This window comes from Oryzias latipes, chromosome 17 (genome assembly GCF_002234675.1).
Source record: "Oryzias latipes chromosome 17, ASM223467v1".
In the NCBI taxonomy this organism is placed as follows: Eukaryota; Metazoa; Chordata; class Actinopteri; order Beloniformes; family Adrianichthyidae; genus Oryzias; species Oryzias latipes.
Genome location: NC_019875.2, coordinates 14,237,559 through 14,262,684, shown reverse-complemented (window position 1 = coordinate 14,262,684; position 25,126 = coordinate 14,237,559). Strand labels below are relative to the sequence as shown.

Here is a 25,126-nt window from a genome sequence, read left to right as displayed (position 1 = left end):
TTACATAATAGATCATAGTCGTGGCGTTAAGGCATTGATTTGGGTTAATTCATTCAAGAACTAGAAAGTTGCACATTGATGGCACCACATCAACGACAGGCAGGCGCTGCTTACTTGAGACACTGTAAGATGCAATTTCAACTAAGTTCAAATTAAGTTTCACATGACAATTATTAGATCAACACGATGAAGAAAAAAACATGATAATTTGTCTGTAATTAATAAATCATGATTAACGTGATAAATCGACAGGTTGAGATTCTCAGTTTTTCGGTTAAAAATCACGCAGTTGGGGGGAATTTTACGTAGTTTATGCTCAATCTCAAAATCTTATGCAATCGTGCGTGATTTTTGCAAGACGCATATGCGGTTTTCCACGAGTTTTCCACGTACGTCTGACTGACTTTTCACGCATGTATCACTGATGTAAAACTTTCATATCATGTATTCGTAGCACATATCACATTCAAATTACGTAATAGACGCATGAATTTTGGGAGAGATTTGGCTTTTACATTGATTTATGTGTTGTTGTTTTTTGCCTGGTTATTTGTACTTCTTTCATGGTTTTAATGTCTTACATGTGTGATACATCACGTAGAGACCACAACTTTTCTCACTTTTTCCACATCTATTCACGTATGACCGATTTTCACCAGTGCAATATCCCCAAAATGTATGTAGTGGCTGTGTGACATGGGCTTTAGGTAAATATGTAAGGACTAAATAAAGCTAAAAGGGAAAGACTTGTTAACTTATTTTTAGTTAACAACACAAGAGAGCAGGGACGAAGCCACAGGGGGGGCTGAGGGCAGCCACATTTTTAATCACTACTAGTATCATTGTTGACAAAGATTAAGAAATCATCAACACAAGCTTATTTAAGCGTTGCAAAAATAACAAAAACAATATTTTCCATTGAAATCTTGAGCTCCTCTAATTACTTTTTTTAAAAACTTATTTTGGATCCTTTCGGCCCTCCGAATAAAATGTTCTAGCTTCACCATTGGCAGACAGCACGATAAAATGGCAGTTTAGCTATGAATGACATGAAATGCACCGCTCTTCAAATCTCCTCCGCCTGTTTACCCTTCAGCTCTTCATGGTCGACAACGGTGCGGACGACTGGAGGATAGCCATGACGTACGAGCGGATCTTCTTTATCGTGCTGGAGCTCCTGGTGTGTGCCATCCACCCCATACCTGGCCAATACGTCTTCACGTGGACGGCGCGGCTGGCCTTCACCTACACGCCGTCCGTGGCGGACGCGGATGTGGACATCATCCTCTCCATCCCCATGTTCCTGAGACTCTACCTGATCGGCAGGGTCATGCTTCTCCACAGCAAGCTGTTCACGGACGCTTCGTCCCGCAGCATAGGCGCCCTGAATAAGATCAACTTCAACACGCGCTTCGTCATGAAGACACTCATGACCATCTGTCCGGGAACTGTGTTGCTGGTGTTCAGTATATCCTCCTGGATCATTGCTGCATGGACTGTGCGTGTCTGTGAGAGGTAAACACCAGGTTGTGGGGTTATGGTGAATGTTTTTTTTTTTGGCACACACTGAAGATGAAAAACAGAATGGTTGACCACGATTGTGTTGCTTTGCTGTTGACACATTTTCTTCTGGCACCCCTGTTGCTGTCATGTCCCACGCTTTTCAGTGTTGCTTCTTTCTGTCACTTACATTCAGCTGACCACAGAAACGTGTGGAGTCGTTAGCCGATTAGTCGACTGACTGAACTGCGACCTGCGTGCGTAAAAACAGCTCGATGCGCATTTCATTAGCACGGCACCCACCCCTGGGTCCCCCCGTTCCATGTTTTTATTGCTGTTTTAGACGACTTGTCCATAATTCATGAGTGTATAATTGTTTGTTTGCTGAATGGTTTGTTTTGGTAATGCAGAGCAGCCCCCCAGGACCCCCGAAGGCCCCCCCCCCTCAAAAACAACGACACATTGGGGTTGTTCTCAGGGGGACGGCGGGAATTCTCCCAGAAAGTGAAAGAGGCAGGGAGCAAAGGCAAAGATTCCCACTCTCTCTCTTTTGTTTTGGATTTGCAAAGGGAAATGAGGCGTTAATGCCAGCTCTGATGTTTTAACGTCCTCTTGCTTGGTTGAGTGGGGTTGGTGGAGGGTGGATGATGTATGCAGCAGAATTTGTCAGACCAATCCTGGCAAACACGTGCTGCTTTGCACAAATATCAGCTTAGAGGAAAGCTTTCTGCACCTTTCCCTCCTCTAGCATCCCTTCTAACGTTCAGAAACCTCAACCCTTTCAGGACATTTTCATTTTAGACTCAAACAGTTTGCATTTCTTTTTTAGAAAACAGAATCAAAACAATGTTCCCACAAATGTACTGTAGGTACATTAATCTAAGCATTTATTTAGCTGTGGATGCAGACCACAGTGGATCATTTCTCTTCCACTGCAGTAGCTCAAAGCACATTTGCAGCTGCTCTGTACAGATTCATTCAGCAGCACTGTGTTAACGCCGTCCGCTCTCTTAAACCCCGGCCTTATATCGTAACGCAGTTCAGACACCACTTAAAAGCAGCATTAATCTATAATCAATCACCACCACTCACCAATATAGACTTTTTACCAGCAGACAGCTTGTTAAGGTGTCAGTCTTCCACTATTTAAGCTTTTGCTACCTTTTGGACGTGAGGGTTAGAGTCCCGTGTCCACTGCCTCAGCTCCAGACGCAAGCTGACATCAGGAAAAGTTGAAAACATTTTGCTTTTGGCTTTTAGAAAATAAAACAACCATCAAAAATCACACAATTTATCACGTTTTTAGTTACAGCAAAATACATAAACTTTACAATAAACTGAGAAATGCCACACTTTTTTTGGTTAAATTACCTATTTTTATTTCATTTGGAGTCTGCAGGTTTTAAAATAGTTGACATTGAGGCAATAAATAGCAATCAAAACCAAAAAATTGAAAAAAATGTGGCCATGAAATGATCTATGAGCTAATTGAGGTATTTAATGTCGAGTCTACAACATAATTAGCTGTAAAAGTGAGAATCTTTCAAATGTAAAGATGGGCGAGGACTCTCCAATCTGTGAGAGTGCATGAAAAGATTGTGCAATACTCAAATACAACAATGATCTTCAATTTTCAAGTAGACAAGATTTGCTAATTTCATTGTCTTCAGTGCAAAAGATTATAAGATTAATAGAAAATGAAAAAAATCTCTGTGAAAAAGGAAAAAGACCTTCATTGAATCGAATTAGAAAGAAAAAAAAGGAGCCCTTCAGTTGTCCGAATACAAAAATTTGGGTTGTAACACAAAATAACTAGTAATGGCAATTCTCAATTTACAGTGATTATACACTGATACAAACAATGATAATGTAAAGGGCATTTCACACAGCCACTACGTACGTGTGGTGCATATTGCATGGATGAAAATTGGTCATACATACATACATACATACATACATACATACATACATACATACATACATACATACATACATACATACATACATACATACATACATACATACATACATACATACATACATACATACATACATACATACATACATACATACATACATACATACATACATACATACATACATACATACATACATACATACATACATACATACATACATACATACATACATACATACATACGTATGTGAAAAAAGTGAGTAAAGTTGTGGCCTTTACTTAAAAATTTCAGATGTATCAGAAATGAAAAAATGAAGTACAAATGAACCACACAAAGAACATGTAAATCAACATGAACTAATTGCTTAAGATTTATTAATAATTTGTGTATAAACCAAGTCAAATTCACATAAATTGCATAGTTCTCAACTAACCAAAACTTTTAACAGCTCAAAACCGAATTTACGTAAAAACCAATCTGCCTAAACCCTCGACGGACATCTGCTCACACTGATAAATGACAAATGCAGAAACACTTGCGAATTACGTAAATCACGCATGAATCATAAAAGACTAAAATTTCATTGGTTGAAAACTCATAAAATGCACATAGTGGTCTGTGACATGGCCTTTATCAAAGTAAACAAATCAATAGGAAGCTTCAGTTACATCAAGAACCACAAACCAAGCAAATGTGCACATATAAATATAAAAAAGATCAACGTTAATGCTTTGGTGGATCTGTCCGGACTTACTGGTAATGGGGGGATCAAAATTAGACTAAGATGTAGAAAAAAGTAAACATTTGACACAAACAATGAACAATATACCAGTTCCAATACTCATTATTTTGCTTAACACATAAGACATAGACATATACACGCCTGATCAAAATCCTACGACCAGTTAAGAAATTGCCCGAATTTGTATTTGGAACGGCTACATTTTTACAAGGTTTTAGGAAGAGCTTCAAATGGTAAAAATAAGAAATGGAAACAAAAGTCCAAACATTTTGGGCAGACAGTTGAATTAATACATTAGGTAATCAAAAGTTTAGGACCATAGCACAAATTATTTGTTAAATTATACAAACGGTTTGTACTTTAATGAATTAAAAAGGGTGCTACCCAAACAAAAATGACAAATGCAAGTCCCTGATTGCTCAAAGTTTACTGGTTTAAGATTTCAACAGTCGTTCAATGGCCCCACATGTTTTACGTAAAGCCTAAAACTGACTTTGAAACTTTCACAGTGACGCGTGAGTGCTAGTTTTGAGCATTTACATAGACTTTTCATTGGAGGTGGCCGCTTGAACGTGGGGTGCCAACGGTGGTGTGAACGTAGCATTAGGATCTTTTAAAAAATGCAAAACTACAGTATTACTGCTTCCAACCTCAGCAGTGAAAGGCCATTGCTAAAACTGCTCAAGAATCCTGACACATTCAAAAAAATAGACCTTTTAAGGCCTTTGCCATCAAGTGACCATAACAACACGATTACTTATCAGAAAATACCATTCAATGTAATTTTGACAGTTTGCAATTCAAAATGTTGCTATTTTTGATGAAAAATTGTCCTGTTGCTCTTCTTTTTACATTTTGAAGCTCCATTTAGAACGTTGTTTAGAACCAGCAAACTCTTGCATCTTCTTAACTGGCCTTAAGACTTTAAATTTGGAGTTTATTTTATTACGGTGCTGGTACATAAGAGAACATTTTTCTCCATTGAAGCCTTGCATGTAATTGCTGTTGACAGCAAATAAAGCCCATTCAGAAATGTTGCTTTCACAAAACAGGCAGAAGGCTGGTTCCAAATGCAGCAGGTTTATTAGCTCAGCTACAAGTCCACAAAGCTAAATCAGGGTCAGGCAGGCAGGAGTCAATAACAAGCATGGGAGCATCAGAAAAGAGACACGGGCAGTCAGGATTCAGGCGAGATTTGGGGCAGGCGGCAACCAAACTGAGAGACAAAGCAGGGTCAGAAAATCAGAAGATTCGGTCCAGAAATAATGCTTGGTAATGAAGGCAGAGACAAACACAAACAATACTTCGCTCTGAGTGAGGCTCAATGCAGTGCTTAAACACTGTGAGTGAGTGCACATGAGAGTCAGGTGTGTGGCATCCAAAAACTGAGCGCTGTGGTTGCGTGGAGATATAGTGTGTTCAGAAATCTGGAGATGATTCCCGCTGATGACTAGAGGCGGAGACAGAGTTCTGACCTGTGAGAGCTGCCCCCATAACTTTCCCTCCCCTCTGCTGCACACATCAGCACTAAAGTCTGAGCCAATTGGACTCTATGCTTATTTAAAAAAACAAACTGCCACAAAGTCACTCCCTGCTGATGAATATAAAGTCTTAAGGGTGCCCATTTAGTCTATTTGCTGATCTGGAAAAAAAAACCATTAATATATGACAGTAACTATTGGAGAAGACTTTTAAAAAAAAGGAAAAATACTACATTTAAGTGGTAATAATTAGTGGAGCATCTAACATAAGTTGCATACCTACATGCTGCATCTAATCAGAACCTATTTGTAAATTTTAGCTCACTGGCCTGGTAAAGCTAAAACACAAAGGAATATATATTTTTTATGTTTGCAGGTATTTCTTTATTTTCATGCAGTAGTTGTGGTGCTTTATTGGAATTTTGAGCCAGTTGTACTAAATGAGGATATTTTCCCCCCAAATATCCACATGCTCATTTTCAATGTTTGAAAATATTCTTTATTTGATTCTTCATGAATTAGGAGATACAAGAAAAATCTGACAACATTTGAGCTCACAGTTACATCATTTATGTAGTTTTACAGATAAACTTGTTTTTAGAAGGTAAATGAAGGAAAAGTAACATCCAGCGTGTTTCAACAAACAATAGTAAATGAGTTGAGTCCCACAGTGAGCCACTGATTGTTTTACTACATAGTTGACTCAACAGGAAGTAGATAAACACAAAAAAGAACATTTCCTTTATTTTCAGTCTGTTAATAGCCCTACCTTACACCTGTTTATTAGAATCAGGGTTGAATTTGAGGCTGCATTGGGCTCCTCTGAACTTTATGAAAACTGTTGAGGGGATTTCAGAGTGAAAGAGGCTCTGATGCAAACTTCCATAAATCAACTGGACTGGTGTAGAAAAAACATTACAGCTTAAATCACAGACTAACAACAACAACAAAACTGCAAACGTTTGAACACATAAACATCTTCCACTCCTGTCATTCATCCAAGTAACATCCATTTGAATGCAATCATAGCCCTAATTTCACTGAGCATCAGTGTAACACTAATTAGGGGTGATTCCAAGTCAACTATGTTGCTAATTTATTCATTTTTTCTTAGGATTTGTGTTTAAGAAAGGAGCTGCTGCCGCCCGGTCTGATGCTATTTTCAGGCTAAATGTGGTCTGAGATGTGGGGCAAAGAAACGCTGAGCAGTTTTCCTTTTAGTGCCAAGATGTTCCCTTTCCAAAGTCTTTTTGAATTAAGTGAAATCAATACCATACAAATAAGCTTTTGATTTAGTGGTTTTCCAATGGACAAGTATCTAAAAGTAGGAGCAACATTGTTTTTTAGTTAAATCATTATTTAAAGATCCTCTCATACATTGTATTTTCTATAGGGTGCTCCAGGTTATATGACGCACCGTTAATGAATGGTTTAATTTCAAACTTATGTCATATATGAGGTGCATTAAGGGAGTAAAGGAGTCAGAGATGAGTCAGTCAGTCAGACTTTATCAACTGCGTTCACAGTAGCTCTAGAACTTGTTTGTAACATGCTCAAATGTAGATATAGCCTAAATTTATATCTTTGGTACGCAAGGATTAGCATCCTGCTAGTAAGCATTTGTGCATTTTTATTTGCCACTGCTTGACTTATGCTTCGGGTTGATGTTTGATCGTACCTCCCTAAAGATTGTTTTTGAAAAAAAACACTTAAAACCACTTCTCCAAGTCTAATCTCATCATAGAGAATAATTTAGTTTAGCTGGCAAATATTTTTTAGCATGCCAGCTCACCTACAGGGGTTCCCCCCATCTTCCTGACCTCAGAGAGGTTGACAGATGTGTCATCCCTGAGTCAAAATAGTACACAGCTCACCATTTTGGCAGACCTTTAAATTTTAAAGTGCCAGTAAATCCGGTTTGAGAAGGTTGCGTCAGGAAGGGCATCCGGCGTAAAACATTGCCAAATTTACCATGCGACTTGTTCGCTGTGGCGACCCCTGATGGGAGAAGCCGAAAGTGGAAGAAGAAGTAAATACGGAGCAACAATTTGGCTGAAAATGTTAAATACACTGCAAAGACCATTGCTTAAAAAAAAAGTTCTGTTTTCTTTCTAACAAGAAAACTAATCTTATCAAGAAAGTTTTTCTATAGCAAAATGTATCCCAGTTTAGGAACATTTCCTTGTGACTTGTAATTTTTTTCTTCAAATAAGAATTCTCAGTGAGACCATTTTTCTCGCCACATTGGCAGATATTTTTGCTTATTTAAAGAAAATCTGCCAATTAGGTAAGACTTTTGTATTTTTTATAGGGGGGCTGTTTTTGCAATGTAAGCATTATTTTAATGACTTTAATAACTTTGCAAAATATCAATTAAAAAAATAAGCTGGACTATTTTTTGCATATTAAATAATGTAAAGAAAAAAGATGTAAAATTATTTAGTTTCACTTTTTTACTGTTAACCTTGGCATAATAAGTTATGAACAATATCTCTACTCAGTCATAGAATAATTAGGTTTAAATCTCATATTATCTATCAGTCTAATCTAAAAACAAATAGTTTATCTGTGTTCCAGTTGCGTTTATATGACTGGGCAAAACTATTTCCTTTCTTACATTTTTATTGTGCTTTTCACACAACCTATCTCAACACACCAAGGATAGATTTACATTGATTTCTACTGACCTGGAGCTAATCTGATCAGCCCCATTATTTTCATCATCCTGGCAAAAGCTTTAAAAGTTACAAAGTAGAAAAACAAAAAATTAGGAATATCGGTATAACCTCGGTTTGCGGCACTTCTTACTCTGTGTCGTGATGGTGCGATGACATTTAGTGTTAAGTTCTACTTCATGTAAACACTGGAGTGCAGGAACTGACCCTGAACAAGATGCCATTCCATTCAAAACCATTGTAAACAGTTGGAGTGGCCCCACTAGCTGTGAAGAGGAGCATCCTCCAAGCTTATTTATTTCTTTATATTTTTTATGTATTTATATTTTATACATATAAAAAAAATGTCATTGATCAAAATCATATATTTATTTTACTCAACTCATATTTATGTATTTGAAATATAGTAATTTGTTTTTTAATTTAGTATTTATTTATTTATTCCAACTGAGCTCATTCATTTCCAATAGAATCTATTGAAAATGCAAAATACTAGAAATGGGCATGTTAAAGTTTTTAAATATTAAAATTGTTAAGACATTAAACTGTAACACTCCTACAGAAAAAAATAGCCTAAAAAAGCCAATTTATATACCTTTCAGAAATTTATTAAAAAACAAAAAATTCACTTACTTACCCACCCTTAAAGAAAAAAGACACAAATTCAATGCGAGAGGTTGTTCTGGCCATGTTTCCTGTTTACATTTTTTCGACGCTCATGCGATATCTAAAAAAGTAGGTCGAGCTGTGCTCAACTTTAGAGACCCTTACTATGGGACCACACATGATCCTTCCTATAATGCATTTGTCTGCTTTCACATTTGGTGGGACCTGGTTTGCATAAACCTATTTGCTTCAAGGCCATGTACATTTCCCAAAACAGCATTACCTTAATCAACTTTATAATTGTTTTTTCTTAAAATGATCAAAACTTTATTCCCTGTGGCTCCATCTATAAATGTGTTAAAACCTTTCTTAACTCCCCTAATAACTAAAAATGAAAGAAATATCCTGAGCACTGGTGTAAACCCCCCGCAAACACAAAACATCCCTTCCAATATTTAATATTAATTTTTCTATACATTTTCAGCCTAATTCTGCTCTCCATGTGTAACCCTGCACCTTGGTTGTAAGTTCAGTTCAGAAATGCAGACATTAGTGGAAGATTTAAATGTCAGTTGAGTATAACACAGTAGAGAGGGGTTTGACTACACACAAACACACTATTGCAGGTTCTGACACACACTTTCAGTGAGCGATGCATGCTATTTGTTAATTCACTCTGCAACGGGCAGAACTGTGTAAAGTCTTTGGGTTACTACGAATGGATGCCAGCATGCACATGTGGGCCTGTGAGTGAGTGTGTGTGCATGTGTGTGTGTGTGTTTGTATAATGTTTTGTTGTACTTTCTATTTCCCCACTATGCTGCTCCATAGGGATACCATGTGAGTCCTCGTTCTCCAGCCGTGGAAAAAACCAACTAATCTTTTTTTTTTCACTGAGCTGGCGCCACTGCTGCACTGAGTGGGATAGGAGGGTGGCTGGGTGGTAAGGGGTGTGTGTGTTGGGGGGGGGGGTTAGCAAATGACCTGATAATCCTTTCCAAACTCTGTAAGCTGAAGCAGAATCAGGTAATGGCTTCATTTGGCGAGACAGCAGCACCCTTCGTGTGCTCAGGAAACAGATTTTAAGTAGCTTAGAGAGGCGAGTCGTGCGAGCGGCACTTTGAAGCAAGCGCCTCGTCGCTGACTGCTGTGTGTCCGACAGGAGGACACGGTGGAGGAGGCAGACAGAAACTCCTTCAAGTCTCCTTCATGTGTCAGAGGACAAATCCGTTCTTGTTTTCTCTCATTCTACCCTCTTTATGTAATTATGATAGATCCATGTGTTCTCTTAGCTGCAGATGAGGAGCGACAGGCTTTCTGCTCTTCGTGTTAGCACATCTCATTACGTGTCTCCCCTTTGCAAATGAACGACGTTTTGGTGCTCAAAAGGATTTTGATTTCTGCTGAAAAACTGAGAAATGGTGCATCATCTTGTGAGTGGTGGTGGTCACTCAGGTCAGAGTGGATGGTGTCATGGTACAGACATGTTTTCTGCTTTTTCTGGATAAAGGTGGATAAAATCATTGTTTTAAAAAGACTTTTGTAGCACAGGACTTGTATATGTCATACTGTTAAATCACGCATCTTTGTTTCATCCATGCTGCCCCCTCCGAACACCTCTACAGCACTTTTAGTAAACATCAAAACAACATTTAAGTTTTCATGTTTACTCTTCAATTCCATCTTTTGAAGAAAAAATTAAAAATAGAGGTGCTTGTTTCCTGAAGTGCAGTTTGTCACACTGAGCGCGCTCCTGACTGAATCTGAGAGCGGTACAGTGTGAGATTGGACCAGCACGGAGCCCACCTGGAAAAAGCCTGAATGGGGGGGTTGAAAGGTGTTTGTACTGTCGAGCAGAGAGAGACTGGAGCTTGAAGAAGCATGGAGATGAGACTTAATGGTCCTCCCCTCCTCTCCCTTTTCATCATAAGAGCTAACCTACCTCAGCTAAGCTCATTAACTAGGCCTTTTTTTTGCCTGTATTCCCAAAAAGCTCCATCTTCTTTCTGTTTAACTCCTGACTGATGCTTTGCAGATTTCCTGCTGCACCCATATGACATGACACGCTCTGCACTTTATCATCTCCCTCCTTTTTCCCATCCTTTGCTTTTTTTTTTCTTATGTGCAGATAGCACAAGCGTAGTTACAAAATGTGCATGCATGGCTCGCCTGCCTTTCTGGATCCTCATTCTCATAACCGAACAGCTATTTAAATTTTTGGCTATTCTGGCCTGTTATTTATTTATTTTTTAAAAAACTCACATTTTTAGAAGAAGCGACACAACAGCTAATCTCATTTTAGCACGAAAACAGATTTGGAAGTCTTTGCCACAGAAAATTCTTTTTTTTTTATCACACAGAAGGTTTTCATGGGGTGGGGGGTTTGGTCTTCACTTAAATTTTCATTAGACGTCAACGCTGTGTGGTTCTGACATCTGCACAGCTGGTAATGTTCACCGGAGGAGCACACACCAGTGCAGCTTCAACTTTAGCTTGACAGCCAAAAAATGCTGTGTGCAACAATTTGTCTCAGAATCTATTGTTTGAGACTGTTGTGATGCCTTCATGGTACACTTTGAGGTTCAGTCCTGAACCTGACAACAGTCCTGACAACTTCTTGGTGCATAGTTTTTATTAAAAAGTGGGGATACAAAGTTTATTTAAAAGTGCTGCATTCCTCACAAGTGAAGAGTAGCATTTTCAAATGCCGTATTTTCTGCACTATAGGATTATAAGTCGTACCATTGATAAATGGTCTATTTTCGAACTTTTGTCTATTTAAGGCGCAACAATTTATAAGCCGCAATAAGCAAGACAAAAGAGACCGAGATAAGTCCGTCATTACGACCTTATTAACTGTGTTCATAGTAAGTCAAAACTTGTTTAGTCATATTAGCCACGTTAGCCACATCAGAGCATTCCAAATACCTGCAACTCCCAACTTTGGTTGCAACATGCTAAACAAAACAGACTGATACTGCTAAGACTACGGCCACAAATCTCAAAATGCCACCGTGCTGCAACTTAAATGGAAGTTTTTCAGCAAATTTGGCCGGTGGCTGCGTGGAAGCATTTTTAATCAGGAGGTGGCAGTTGCATTTTTTTACACGGCCATGGCGGCCCCAGAGGATTTAAGAAGTTAGAATTTGACGGCGTACGGATGATTTTTTGACACCGGTCAGTGGCCGCCTGGGCACATTTGAAGGTCATGTGGTGGCAGTCCAGTGACAGGGGTTGGCAATAAGCCAGCAGCACCATTATTGGCTTATAGGAGGTTCTCCAAAGTCCCCAAAATCGTCTGATGATAATTTCAGACTGCCACCCTCCAGCCACCTCCTTGCCCCCGTGCTGCCATCCCACTGCCACCGTCCGATTGTTAAAAATCTTAAGGCAGCAGTGTGGGCTGTTGAGATGGGCCAGAGGCCCAGTGATGACCTGACCTTAATCTGGCCATCCTGGCCACTTGTTCTGGAATCATGCGTGGGTAAGGTTGTAGAAATGGGGCCTATCTTCAAAGAAGAAGACCATCTTGTACCCAAAATCAGGCTCCTCTTCACCATGTGAAGAATGCACGTCCCTTGCATCTGCCACGAGGCCTGCTCAGACTCTTCATTTGATGAAGACTCCTGCTGTGATTGGACCGCTTGGACCTTTGTGTTATTGGGTGCGGGGCTTGCCCTTGCTGGGGTTCTTGGCAGGCATTTTGTCTAAAAATTTCTAAATTGACAAGTTTATAATGTGTACTCAAAATCTGAGTTGCTAATGACCACTGGTGCATAATGGCCCGCTTTTTATATACCCCAAGTGCTGTCAACTGATGGCCGCACTTGATATGGATGGCCCTGTCCGGAGACATTTATCCAGCTGCCGCTGCCCTGTGGCCACCCAGCTGTCGCCTGATTTTGTACGTGTTGGGAAAAAAAATTGGAAATTTCATTACAAGTCAGTCAGTCATCCCCGCCTGACTGACTGCCTCCTACCATCTACATTCAAGACCATGCCAACGATTTTCAAAAAATTGGGTGGCTTTGGCCATGCCTGATTTGGGAAGCTTAGCAGGGTAAAGGTGAATTAACTGAATGGCATTCTAAGTTAGTACACTAAACTGTTTAAAGCCATGATGTTTTAATATTCAGGTCTTGCCTAAAATAGATCCCATCTAGAAAGGAAGTTAATTTTGCTCTAAAACCTTTTTATAGCTTTCAGAATCCATGGCTCCTCGCAAAATGTGCAACCGCATACACATAAAGTATACACTCACTGGCCACTTTAAACAGTACACCTTGCTAGTGCCAGGTTTGAACCCTTTTGCCTTCAGAACTGCCTTACTCCCTGGTGGCATCGATTCAACAAGGTGCTGGAAAGTTTCGTCATAGTTTAGTTCACATTGTCATGATAGCATCACGCTGTTAATGCAGATTTGTCGGCTGCACATCCATGTTGCCAATCTCCTGTTTCACCACATCTCAAAGGTGTTCTATTGGGTGACTGTGGAAGCCATTTGAGTCCAGTGAACTCATTGTCATGTTCAAGAAACCAGTCTGAGATGATTCCAGCTTTTTGACAAGTAGGCATCAGAAGATTGGTACACTATGGTCATAGAGGGATGGACATGGTCAGCAACAAGACCCAAGTAGGCTGTGGCATTGTAATCATGCTCAACTGGTACTAATGAACCCAAAGTGTGCCAAGAAAATATCCCCTACACCATGACATTACCAACAGCAGCCTGAACCATTGATACAAGGTAGGATGGATCCATGCTTTCATGTTGTTGATGCCAAATTCTTACCCTACTATAAGAATATGGCAGCAGAAATGGAGACTCATCAGACCAGACAATGTTTTTCCAATCTTCTAAAGTCCAATTTTGGTGAACTTGTGTGAATTGTTGCTTCAGTTTCCTATTTTAAGCTAACATGAGTGACACCCGGTGTTTGGTCTTCTGCCTCAAGGTTGGAGATGTTGTTTGTTCAGAGATGCTCTTCTGCAGACCTTGGTTGTAACCAGTGGTTATTTGTACTACTGTTGCATTTCTGCTGAAACCAGTCTGGTTGTTCTCCTCTGACCTGGCATCAAGAAGCCATTTCTGCCGCTCACTGGATATTTTCTCTTTTTGGACCATTCTCTGTTAACCCTAGAGAGGTTGTGGGTGAAAGTCCCAGTAGATCAGCAATTTCTGAAAACTCAGACCAGCTCGTCTGGCACCAACAATCACAATCAAAGTCACTTCAATCACCTTTATTCCCTATTTTGATGCTCGGTTTGAATTTCAGCAGGTCGTCTTGACTATGCATGCATTGAGTTGCTGCCATGTGATTGGCTGATCAAAAATTTGCATTTGGGCAAGCGTGCCTAATAAAAGTGGCTGGTGAGTGTACATTCAAATACCATCAATATGTGGATTGCTGAAATTAAGTAGCTTCACATAAAGCAGATCATTTTCTGTTTTTATGGTGTACCTGAGACAGCAGCGCTGAGTGTTGAGTTTTAAAAAACACACGTTTCTCCACACTCCACACATTACATTATTTAGGCAGTAAATCCCTCAAAATGACAGAAGGGATTATCATAAATGTTTTACAGTTGCAAATACAGTGCAAGAACTGACTGGACTTAAAAAAGTAGAAAATATGAAAAGACATTTGTAAAAGCCTAAAATGTAGGAAAGTTGAGATAAAAAGCACAGCTTTGGTGCCGTGGGCACAAACCAAAAACAAACAAAAAATAGGAAAGGATGGAGTGGAGTATAAGTGGAGGTGGAGTGGGATTGTTTTTCTGTTTTTTTTTCTAAAGGTGCATTTTAAAGGTTAGATGTGCCACATGTAGAGAAAAGTGGCAAAGTTTTTTCTGTAGCATCTCTAGCTACATGTGCACTGACAGTCAAATGTTTCATGTCAAAGTTTTTGGGTTTTTTTAAATCTCTAAAGTGTCACAGGCAGATTTGTGCAAATCCTGTTGAGAATCTATTTAAAAACCCAGTCAGCATTAGAACTGCTGCAAAACACCCTTAATGACCACCCCTCCCCATTTTTGATTTTAAATAAAGGGTCTCTGTGAGACCCCTCAGCACTCAAAGTTTACTAAACTAGAGCACAACCATAAAAGCTAAAGATGGAAGCAGATTTTTTTAATAAAAACCTCTGAGTTCTTAATCAGCAGTGGTTTTATGGTAAACTTTGTTTAGTGCATTCCTTCAGAGAGCAGCTCTGTAGTCTGCAATATGTAGATTTTTTCCCTATAAAATTAACAATTTGGTGTGTTTTCTTTTTTTTAATCATTTTCAAATTACAGATTCAAGAGACGTGCATGTGTCTTCCTTTGCTGCACTTGCAGCATTGGTTTATTTTAAGTACTTGGAAAGAGATTTGATGAGCCTAAAACATGTTCCAGTGGTTTTTTACATGTGGAAATCATTTCTAAGAGGGAAAACAACTGAAAAATAACACCTGAAGACATATTAACACCCATCAGGCATGTCTTTATCACCACAATCCAGCCGTGAACTGTTGTTTTTATGCATTTATACCGTGGAGAAATGTTTTGAGAGCAAACTCAATTTAACACTGATGCTCTGTTCGCATTTTTACCTGGGGCCGGGGGGGGTTGCCCATGACGGCCATAGACCCTGTGAGCCAGAGCACTGGAGCAACTGGGATCAAGGGCCTTGCACACAAGGGTGGAGTAACGAGGGTAAGGCAAACACTGCTGAGACTAATTTCCCACCCAAGTTTAATCCATCTAGGACTTGAACCAGAGACCTTCCAGCTGGAGGTCCCAAACACTTGCCAAAACATTCTCAACAGGTCCTATAGTTGAAGATTTGAGACAGAACTTCCCTTAGTCTGACTTATTTGTTTATTTGACTTGGGGAATTTAGAGGTCAAATCATCGCCTCAAACTACCCTTTGTGGCCCTTTTAACTCTTGTGCTATCCTATGGGGTCAAAATGACCATTGACGTGTTCTCCCTACCATAACAAAGGTGGATAAAGGTGGAGAGGATTTCATGTAATCCATAGACACCAGTGAAGATCACAAATCATTGAAGAAAAAGGGTAAACGCACTGTCGTGTGGGGTCCAGATGATCCCACTCCCAATGTTAACGTGCCTAGGATAGCACAAGGGTTAACAAATACCATACTACAGAAGCATCTATATACTTTGTGCCAATAGAGGAGCCGGTTAGGTTGATATTTTGTTGTGTATTTTATCATTTTAATAACCGGCTCCACTATAAGGAGAATTATCCAGCTGACAGACACATGTATGGTCTAATGTGCTACAACAATGTTAAGATCGCTGTTATGTGAAAAAAAAAATCTGCACGAGTGGATGGGTTTCTAAGAGAAAAGGTCACCCACTGCCTTTGTCAGGTTGTTTCTTCTGCATCCTGGAACCCTAAACTCTGATGCAGTGAATGCAAACACACCGTCATGACAGAAAACTTCATACCTCATACCAAAGGAGCTGCACATTGATGCTAAATCTGTTAACACTGTTGCCTTGGTTCACAGATTGTTTAGTTTCTTTACATAGAAAGCAAAGCAGCTGCTGTTTAAGAAGAAAAACACATGCTGAGCTTTATTAGTTTTTCTTTCCTCATTTTTTTTTCTATTACACATTTGGATTCACCAAAGTAATTTATGTATGAGACGCGTGAGGGGCAAGATTTACTAAGTCATTCAAATGTACTGTGATTGCATAATGGGTAAAGACTGTGGTGGAGGCGGCCATGTTGGTTTAGAGGTGTGGCTCTGAGAAAGGGACCGGAGGCAAAGCAAGTGACGAGGATGGGTAAAATCAGGAATGAATCCATCAGAGGAAAAGATCATATTAGATGTTTTGGAGACGAAAGCAGGGAGCAGATTGAGAGCTAAAAAGACTGAGGTTGAAGCTACCAGGACAGAGGTCGAGAGGAGGATCAAGGGGGCTGATGTGAGCCAGGAGGATTGTGAAGATAGGAGATGGAGACAGATGATCTTCAAAGAGAAGAGCCAAAATACAAAAGAAGTCTGATGAGTAAAGAAAGAAATTAGTCTGATACTGGATTATTTTATCAATATTCATACACAATTAATTGCAGGGTACTTCTACACACAAATGCACTGAGTTAGCCCCAAACTTGACAAATATCAATAATTTAAAACGTGTTTTTACTTTGACTCTCTGAGAGCGCGCACTTTCACTTGAACGGCAGTAACAGGCTAGAGTGCAGGATTCTGGGTGGTTAAGAAAAAAAAAGAAAAATCCATACGCCGTACTTTGTCTCACCTACTTCACCCTTACTTACCCCTCTGGGTAATGACCACTGGTGCATTTGGAACACATTCAGTACAGTTTCTACAGTATATTTGTCGCTCCACTTCGACCTCCATGTAAAACAATGAGCTTGAGATGTTTTAGTAGAAATGCGGATTTGTAATTTTCAAACATTAGGGTCTAGCAGCTCCACTTCAATCTCCACTTGCTATGAGACGTTAGACCAGCTGATAGACCAGGAACTTCAAAAATGGAAAGATTCAACAAAGAGCTTTGATTTCCTTTTTTTAATGCCCATTTTTGTTGTAGGGGCAATGATGGGACAGTGAAGAGCTGTTCTGCTGCGATTTTTCTAACTTTTTTTCCTCCCATACCTAAACCCACAGAAATCTGAAAATCGTATTCCAGTTTGGCATCAAAACAAATATTCAATTTAATTTCTTCAGCTACCATCCTTTTGTACTAAAAATACATTATTTAAAAAAGAGATACAGGAAGAGTTTGGTCAAGTTTTAATAAATCGTATTTACATTTTAGTCATATCCCAAACCAATAATTCACGTATCACTGACCTTTGATTAGATTTTTTGCATTTTTAACCGTTATTCATCAGTTATGGCATAACGCTTTATCAAGATTTCAACTCTTTACAGGACTTTTGTTTTGGTATAGATGATTGTTGTCTTTATAATAACAGTTTGTAAGAGTTTATAAAGTTGTGTGGATGCGCCAAAGAAAATCTGTGGCTGCTTCATATTTACGACTGTCGGTTGTATCCCAAGCTCAGTGTTCACTGGTTGTTAGAAACACACATTTTTTGGATCAGCTCAATGAAGAGTCAACTCTGTGATAATCTTCAAAGGTATTCTTATTGTTACTTTATTTCATACAAAACAAATATAAAATAATTGGATTAAAAAGGCAGTGATCCACATGTTCTGCATCTGTAACCGGGGGAAGAAAAAGGAGCTCCTGTCGTTGTACACATCCAGACCTGGAATAGAGAGAAAGTGGTGCCAGCTCTTCTTCATGCTATTCCCAAACTGAACACAGTATATTGAGAGCAATTCCTTCTACTGTTGTTTTCCACTCTCTTACATATCTGTGAAATGGTTAAGGCGCAGAAATGCATAAAACCCAATGGCAAAGAAGGAAAAATCAGTCTTAGGACACAGAAAAGGTTTTTCCCTTTATCATATGTATCCACTTGTTGAGAAAAGCATTCATAAAATCAACACACAAGTCTCTTGATGATATTTAGTTAGCTGTCAGGCAACAGTGCTGAGGTGTCAAAAAGTGTCAAGCACACAAAGATTTGTCTTTTTAGCTGTCCAGTCCCCACACATTCTGCCTAGCGACACCGTGTTGATTCTTCTCCGTATAAATGGACACTGGGTTGTAGCATCGTACCCTTGCTCTCAATATACTGGCTCTGAAGCATGCAGGATGCAGACATATTTTTATTCCTGCATGGGATTGCACAGACTGCTTCTCTGCATGTCATTTACAAAGCTTCAAGCCAACCGATCACACACTTCTAACTTCCTGTGAGACCAAAATGCTCAAATTACAACTCCAGTTCTGACATGTTGGGAGTCTGTGTACAACTAAAAACAAAATAAACCTCCTGTATAGATCAATTTTGTCTACAAAAAACATGGAAACCTCAAATATTAAAAATGAGACAGTTTACTAATGCATGAACAGTTTTTTTGACCAGTTTGATTCATGAACAGTTTTTTTTTTTTTTTTTTTACCAGTTTGAGGTTTCCAACGTTAACTGGATATCCTTGATCCTGGGGTTCAATCACTGTTGGCTAAATGCCATGTTACACAGCCACCACGTACATTTTGTGCATATTGCATGGGGGAAAATTGGTCATATGTGAATATACGTGGAAAAAGGGAGAAAGTTGTGGTCTTCACATGACAATTTTACAGATGTATCACAGCTGAACCATGTTAAAACCACGCAAGAAGCATGAATCAACCACCCAAAGAACACGTTAATCAACATAGAACAACGTAGAACAACGTAGAACTGTGCGTGATTATTGCACTATTTATGTGCAATTCTGTAGTGATTTGTGCGTCGATTACATAATTTTAATGTGCGTGATATGCGCGCTCTATGTGCGATATAAAAGTTATACATCGGTGGTACATGTGTGAAAAGTCCACTAGGCATATGGGAAAAGCCACAAATTTGCTTATGCATGCAAAAATCACGCATAATGATGAATGACGAACGCAAATTCCACTTATGAATTAGGTATATCACGCATGTATAATGAAAGACTGAAATATAGGTGGAAAATGCGCAAAATGTATGTGGGAACTCAGTTCACAAATGAAGCTTAAAATCCCCTAAAGTAGAGAAGAAGCTAAGTGACTCTCAAGCAATGCTGCTATATCTGTAATGAAGCATTGTAGGAACCCTGACCTAAGATCAGAGGAATCTAAATATGAAAGTTTAGATAGGAATCTTCGTCCTCTGAACTGAAGACCAGAATCCGACCAGCTTGAAGTTCGTTCTTAAACGAACAGCTTGAATCTCTGGTGGTACATCGGAAACTTTCATTTGGAAAAAAAACACAAAAAGTTTGACAGCCGTCCCTGCTTTGTATATTATGGTGTCAAATCGGGACAAAAAGTTTTGAAAACCGAAAAAAAAGGGAAAGCTGAAAAACTGGTTTTAAATGTAAGATAAATAAAAAGCAAAAAACAGACTTTGAAAAAGTAAATGTAAATTTTTTCAGTTTAAGATGTTCTGTTTTTAAGTTTCAAACCTCAAATTTCCCCTTTCAAATCGTTATTTTCACTTTTAGATGCTTAGATGAAGGACTAACAGGAATGATGAGGTTGGGAGCTTTAGGCTTGAGGCATTCACAACATTGGAAATTTGGATGATTACTACTAAAACAAAAACTATTCAAGTGGTCGTCGTGAAAAAAGTGGCCACAATAGACACATATTCATCATTCAAAACTAATTCAAACTGTATTTTGAAATCGTAACTGCCCAAATCTTTGAATAACCTGCCTCAACCATCAAACATTTGAATGCGGCATTTCGTGTGAACAGTATGCTGTTCTTCCCAAAAAAGTCATCATCTGTTTTTCGGCAGACCCTCCGACGCCATCAAATAGTAAGTGTTTTAAGTTTCTGGTAGTACGGTAATTGTCCAAGTTTCCGCTCAGTGAATGCATTGTGTGTGAAGCTCCCACCCTCACCATTCTGATTAGTTCTTCATCTAAGCCCTGCCCTCCAGAAGGGGGCCAAACAATTTCAGATTTGAAACTGAAAAAAGAAAAAAATGTAAAGTTAAAAAAAAAAAATGTAAAGTTAAAATCTGAGGTTTGAAACCTAAATAAAGAAAATCTGAAGCTGTAAAAAAATAAAAGGTAATATTTGACATACAGAAGCACAAGTTTTTATTTTTTTTATTTTTTTTTTAAATTTGTCTTTAGTTTAACACCAGTTTTTCAGCTTTTACTTTTAAGTTGTTGTATTTCGGTTTTCAAAACCGTTGGCCTCCATTTGGTACGATAGTATGCAGCGGGTTTTTTTCCAGTGCCATCAGAATCCTGCTTTTAGTCCAGAGAAAATTTGAGAAGTATACCTGTTGAAGGGCTCTAATCCTCTTGTAAAATAGTTTGAACACATCCAAAAGAACAGCTGAATTTCAGTTTACCATTTAAAAGAATAATTTAACCTTTATTTTAAAGATTATTTTTTAATAAAATTAAGTTGTCTTATTTTTAACATCTGACATGTCTTCCATGTTTTATAAGGTTATGCTTTCTAAACTTTAGGACCACTTTATCCGGATTTGTTTTTACACAGCGCCCCACACTTTGGTCAGAATCTGAGTTGTAATTTTTTTAATAATTGAATTATTGGCATGAACATGAGTTTCACGATCAGGAGTTTCAAGAAATGTTTCAGGCATGAATGTGCTACTCCTTATTTATTAAGATTTGAAAAAAATAAAAAAAACATGAACTGTCCTGGAGGAGAAAGTGGAGAGAGCATTCCCAGCACACCAGGTCGGCTTTTCCCATTTGAAAGTCCTCCGTCATGGAGTTTGTATGCTTTTTTGTTTTTCATGGAGGCTGATATGATGCTTGTTGACGATGATTTGATTGTTCAAAGTCACTTAAAAGTGATGATTCCCCTAAAACAGATCTGCTAAGCTGAACATGAATTGCAAAGGTGTCCACCTCTAGTTCTTCAGGGCTGCCAACCTTCTTATTCTTGGTCCACCTGAAGTTGCAGAAAGAGCGTTAGAAAATGAAACGAGTTGCTGGCCCCCAAGGATCGAGCTGGACACCCTTGATGCTACCAAGATGTTTTCAATGCACCTTTGTTCTTTAAATCCAAAGTACATCTTCATGTCTCTTCCTAGACAGCTCATTGGTTGGGGGATGGAATTGGGGGGTGGACGAGGCAGAGTTGCTTCTGCAAATGGACTTTTGCCTTTGTGCAAAAGGATGCCATCCTCCATCCGGCTTTGCTTTGGTATAATTCAGGCTACTCCATGCAGTCTGTCGGCCTTTGGCTTCACATTTTAAGCATGGTTGTCAGCTGTTTCCAGCAAGCAACTTGTTTGAAATGGTGACTTGTTATTGCGAAACTTTTTTTTAAGGAGCAGCATAAACTCTGCAATAAGCATCGGCGGTATTTTGATTGAAATGTATCAGTTGGGCTTTGTTTCTGTTGGGTTGGAATATGTAGAACACGTTTGACCCACAGACCCTTTATTCAGTCATGTGCAGAAACATGACCTGATTCTTTGACTTTTTAAATATATTTTTTAATTCTATTTGCAATTTCCATCTAGATATTGTTGATTGTGCCTCAGACCCATTACTTGAATGATCCCAGTCACTATTCACATCACCAGTTATTTTCCTAAACATCAAATTTTCCAGTTTCCATTAAGTCATTTCATAAAATTCATAATAAGACCAAAGCAAAACAACCTTTTAGATAGAAATGACTGAAAATCTAAGAATAGATGGGTTATACCTTGACGATTTCTTCTTAAGAAATCAATAATCTTTTATTTTCTCCACCTACCACCCTTGTTTGGTTCCCACCAACACCAACCTAAACTCATCAGCATGCACACGTCCCAGAAAATGTCTCTTCTTTTCTTAGTGTGCCTCCTACCTCTGCTTATCTTTATCATTTCAGGTATCACGACAAACAGGAAGTGACCAGTAACTTCCTGGGAGCCATGTGGCTCATCTCAATTACCTTCCTCTCCATTGGGTATGGGGACATGGTGCCACACACGTACTGTGGGAAAGGCGTTTGTCTGCTGACAGGGATCATGGTAGGGTTCCCTCAGTCTCATTCTTAAAGGGATGTCTTCTGTTTCCCTTTCCCTTGCCGTCATTTTGATGTTATTTTCATGCTGTAGTTTGAACACTGCTCTGTTTAAGGTGAGAACCCAAACGTTGCTGTGTGTTGGTCACTGTGCTTGTACAACAGGGTGCTGGTTGCACTGCACTGGTCGTCGCAGTGGTGGCCAGGAAGCTGGAGCTGACCAAGGCTGAGAAGCATGTCCACAACTTCATGATGGACACACAACTCTGCAAACGAGTGAGTCAACAGACGGATCTGACTAGCTTTCCAAACCCTTTGGTTTCTCCCTATGGGCAGGTTCACGCACTCATTACGTACATTTTGCAGATTTTCCAAGTATGAAATGTCTTTCTTTTTTGATACATGCGTGATATACGTAATTCATAAGTGTTTCTTGCGTTTATCCTTGGTCAATGTGCATAGATATCCGTCGAAGGTCTCCACTGATGGGTCTTTGCGTGAATTCTGTTGTGAGTCCTTAAAATTTTTTGGTCGGTTGAGAATTAAGCATTTTTTTCGTATTTTACGTAGTTCATACACAATAATTACGTAAATTGCTTTAAATACCAACATTGAATGTCTTCTCAAAGGCGACAATAACGAAAATTGGAAGGGATGATAGTCTTCAGAAGACGCATATTACTCCTCATTCAAGAGCCAGTACAGTCTTTTCTTAGAACAATCAGTGGCAGGACCTGTTCAAGGTTGCAGATGAAGAAATTAGGAGGGAGATTTAATGATGTCCAGAAGACACCTTAGATGAGATACGTCGAAAGGAATTCCAGAGACGATAGATCTATCCAACAGACAAACGCTTCAGCACATAGGATGTCTAAAGGAAAAAGGTTGAGTTTAATGAACCTTGAGAACTAGCATTGAGAGATTTATCCCATGGGGATTGACCTGTAGTCTTAGCACTTCAGCTGCGGAAATGTTCTAAAAATGGATGCCAAAATGCCTAAGGGACACAAGAAAAGAAGGTTGTGTAAGGGTGTCCTGTTGCATGTGGGATTTTAAATTCCTTCCTGTGCTTTTCAGTGCCATCTCCTTGATTGATGAGTCTAACCTTTTTTCTAACATGATGCCATGAAGTGTTCTCTCCATGCGCAATATCACAGATGGTTGAAACCAATGTAAGCCAAAAGAATCCAGCTTCCATCAGAGCTGTTGAAAAACTTGATCACACTTTAAACATGCTTAGAATTTCTATCTCATAGTCAATTTTTATGACCAGGACAATGACAAACGCTATTCTGTCATAATTTCCCAACAATAACAGGATTTCCCAACCTTTTTTAAAAGCCTCAAACTAAAGTTCTTTATTCTAAACTCTATCAGCAAACACTTGTCAGAACTTGATGGTACAATCCAAACTAGTTTTTCCTGGAATAAGAATACAAGAGAGGTTTTTTTTTTACCTCCTTCTACTATTAAATCTTCCTGGAGATGTGACATGCATTAATATTAGAAGGAAATCACAAAGGCCACAAATGGAAAGGGAGAGACTTGCAGCTCAAAATAGATGTTGCTCTAAATGATAAAAGGTGTGAAATAAAAGATGAAGAGCTTAATTTAGATCTCTGTTCACTCAAACCTTCAGTCTTTGATGAGACAAAAGAGCTGCAATTGTGGGTTCCTGCCTTCCAATTGTTTTTCCTGTATGGTGAAGTCGATTCTGGTGTTGGATTGGTTTTACTAAATTAAAACGATAGGGAGAAAAGACTGGAATTCAGGGGAATCCATGTTGGGTTGTGTTCCTGACAAATATAGAACCGAATTATGTGAACACCAAAGTGGAAGCTGCTGTCAGAAATTATATATCCAGGCTATGTTGTGGTCAAATCAGACAGCGCCAACAAAGAGTCAAAAAAGAAAAAGGCCCTCTTGAGAATCAAAAACTCGGGGAGGCTCGCACCGCAATAATGTCTGACTGCTTATGAATGACAACAAAGCAAGCTGTCATCAGCAGGAGACAGCGCAGACTTTACACACAGAGGAGAGAGGTAATTAGAAGCAGGTGTAACTGATGAGAGTAAACCAAGAAGGGAAGCGAATAAAAGGAAGAATAAAAACTGTAGAAATGAAAAGTAGAACAAAAACACCCATCATCAGTGCTGCTTTAGTAGATCAAACTAATCCAGTTCTCCAAGTTGTAACATATCTTACTAGATAAACCCAAGTAAACTTACAGTAAATTGCAGGGTGTTTTACAAGACAGACAAAAGTCTTTTAAAGGTAGACGGCAATAGGCAATAAATGTCATTTTATAAACAAAAAAAAGTCATATAATCCAGTTATGGAAGCCATCGCAAGCCCTTCTTTATTAAAGTGGCTCATAGTAAACCCATGGACTGTATAAGAAAACTGAACTGAGCAAGTATGACATCGCCCATAGAAAACGACTTACTTTATGTTCCAACAAAACAAAGTCAATTCAATCATCATTTTTACACGATATGGACGCTGTCTTTTTTGAGCCAGACAATGTCAGTTAGCAGTGGTCCCCATCTGTCTTAGTCAACAAACCAGTCTTGCCAATCAGGAGTGAGCATGCTGGAAGTCGACAGC

At 39.0% G+C, this 25,126-nt stretch overlaps 1 protein-coding gene across 4 annotated transcripts in view; it reads left to right on the top strand.

The window, feature by feature from the left end:
- Positions 1-25,126, top strand: part of LOC101164003 (small conductance calcium-activated potassium channel protein 2) — an 88,482-nt gene that overhangs the window by 47,823 nt on the left and 15,533 nt on the right. For 2 of the 4 annotated variants that reach the window (XM_023964961.1, XM_023964963.1), the window contains exons 4-7: positions 1,097-1,515; positions 9,755-9,763; positions 22,385-22,526; positions 22,685-22,795. In XM_023964961.1, coding sequence (XP_023820729.1) covers positions 1,097-1,515; positions 9,755-9,763; positions 22,385-22,526; positions 22,685-22,795 — 681 coding nt within the window. The remainder of the gene's footprint in view (positions 1-1,096; positions 1,516-9,754; positions 9,764-22,384; positions 22,527-22,684; positions 22,796-25,126) is intronic. The other 2 variants (XM_023964962.1, XM_023964964.1) reach the window with 1 other exon arrangement.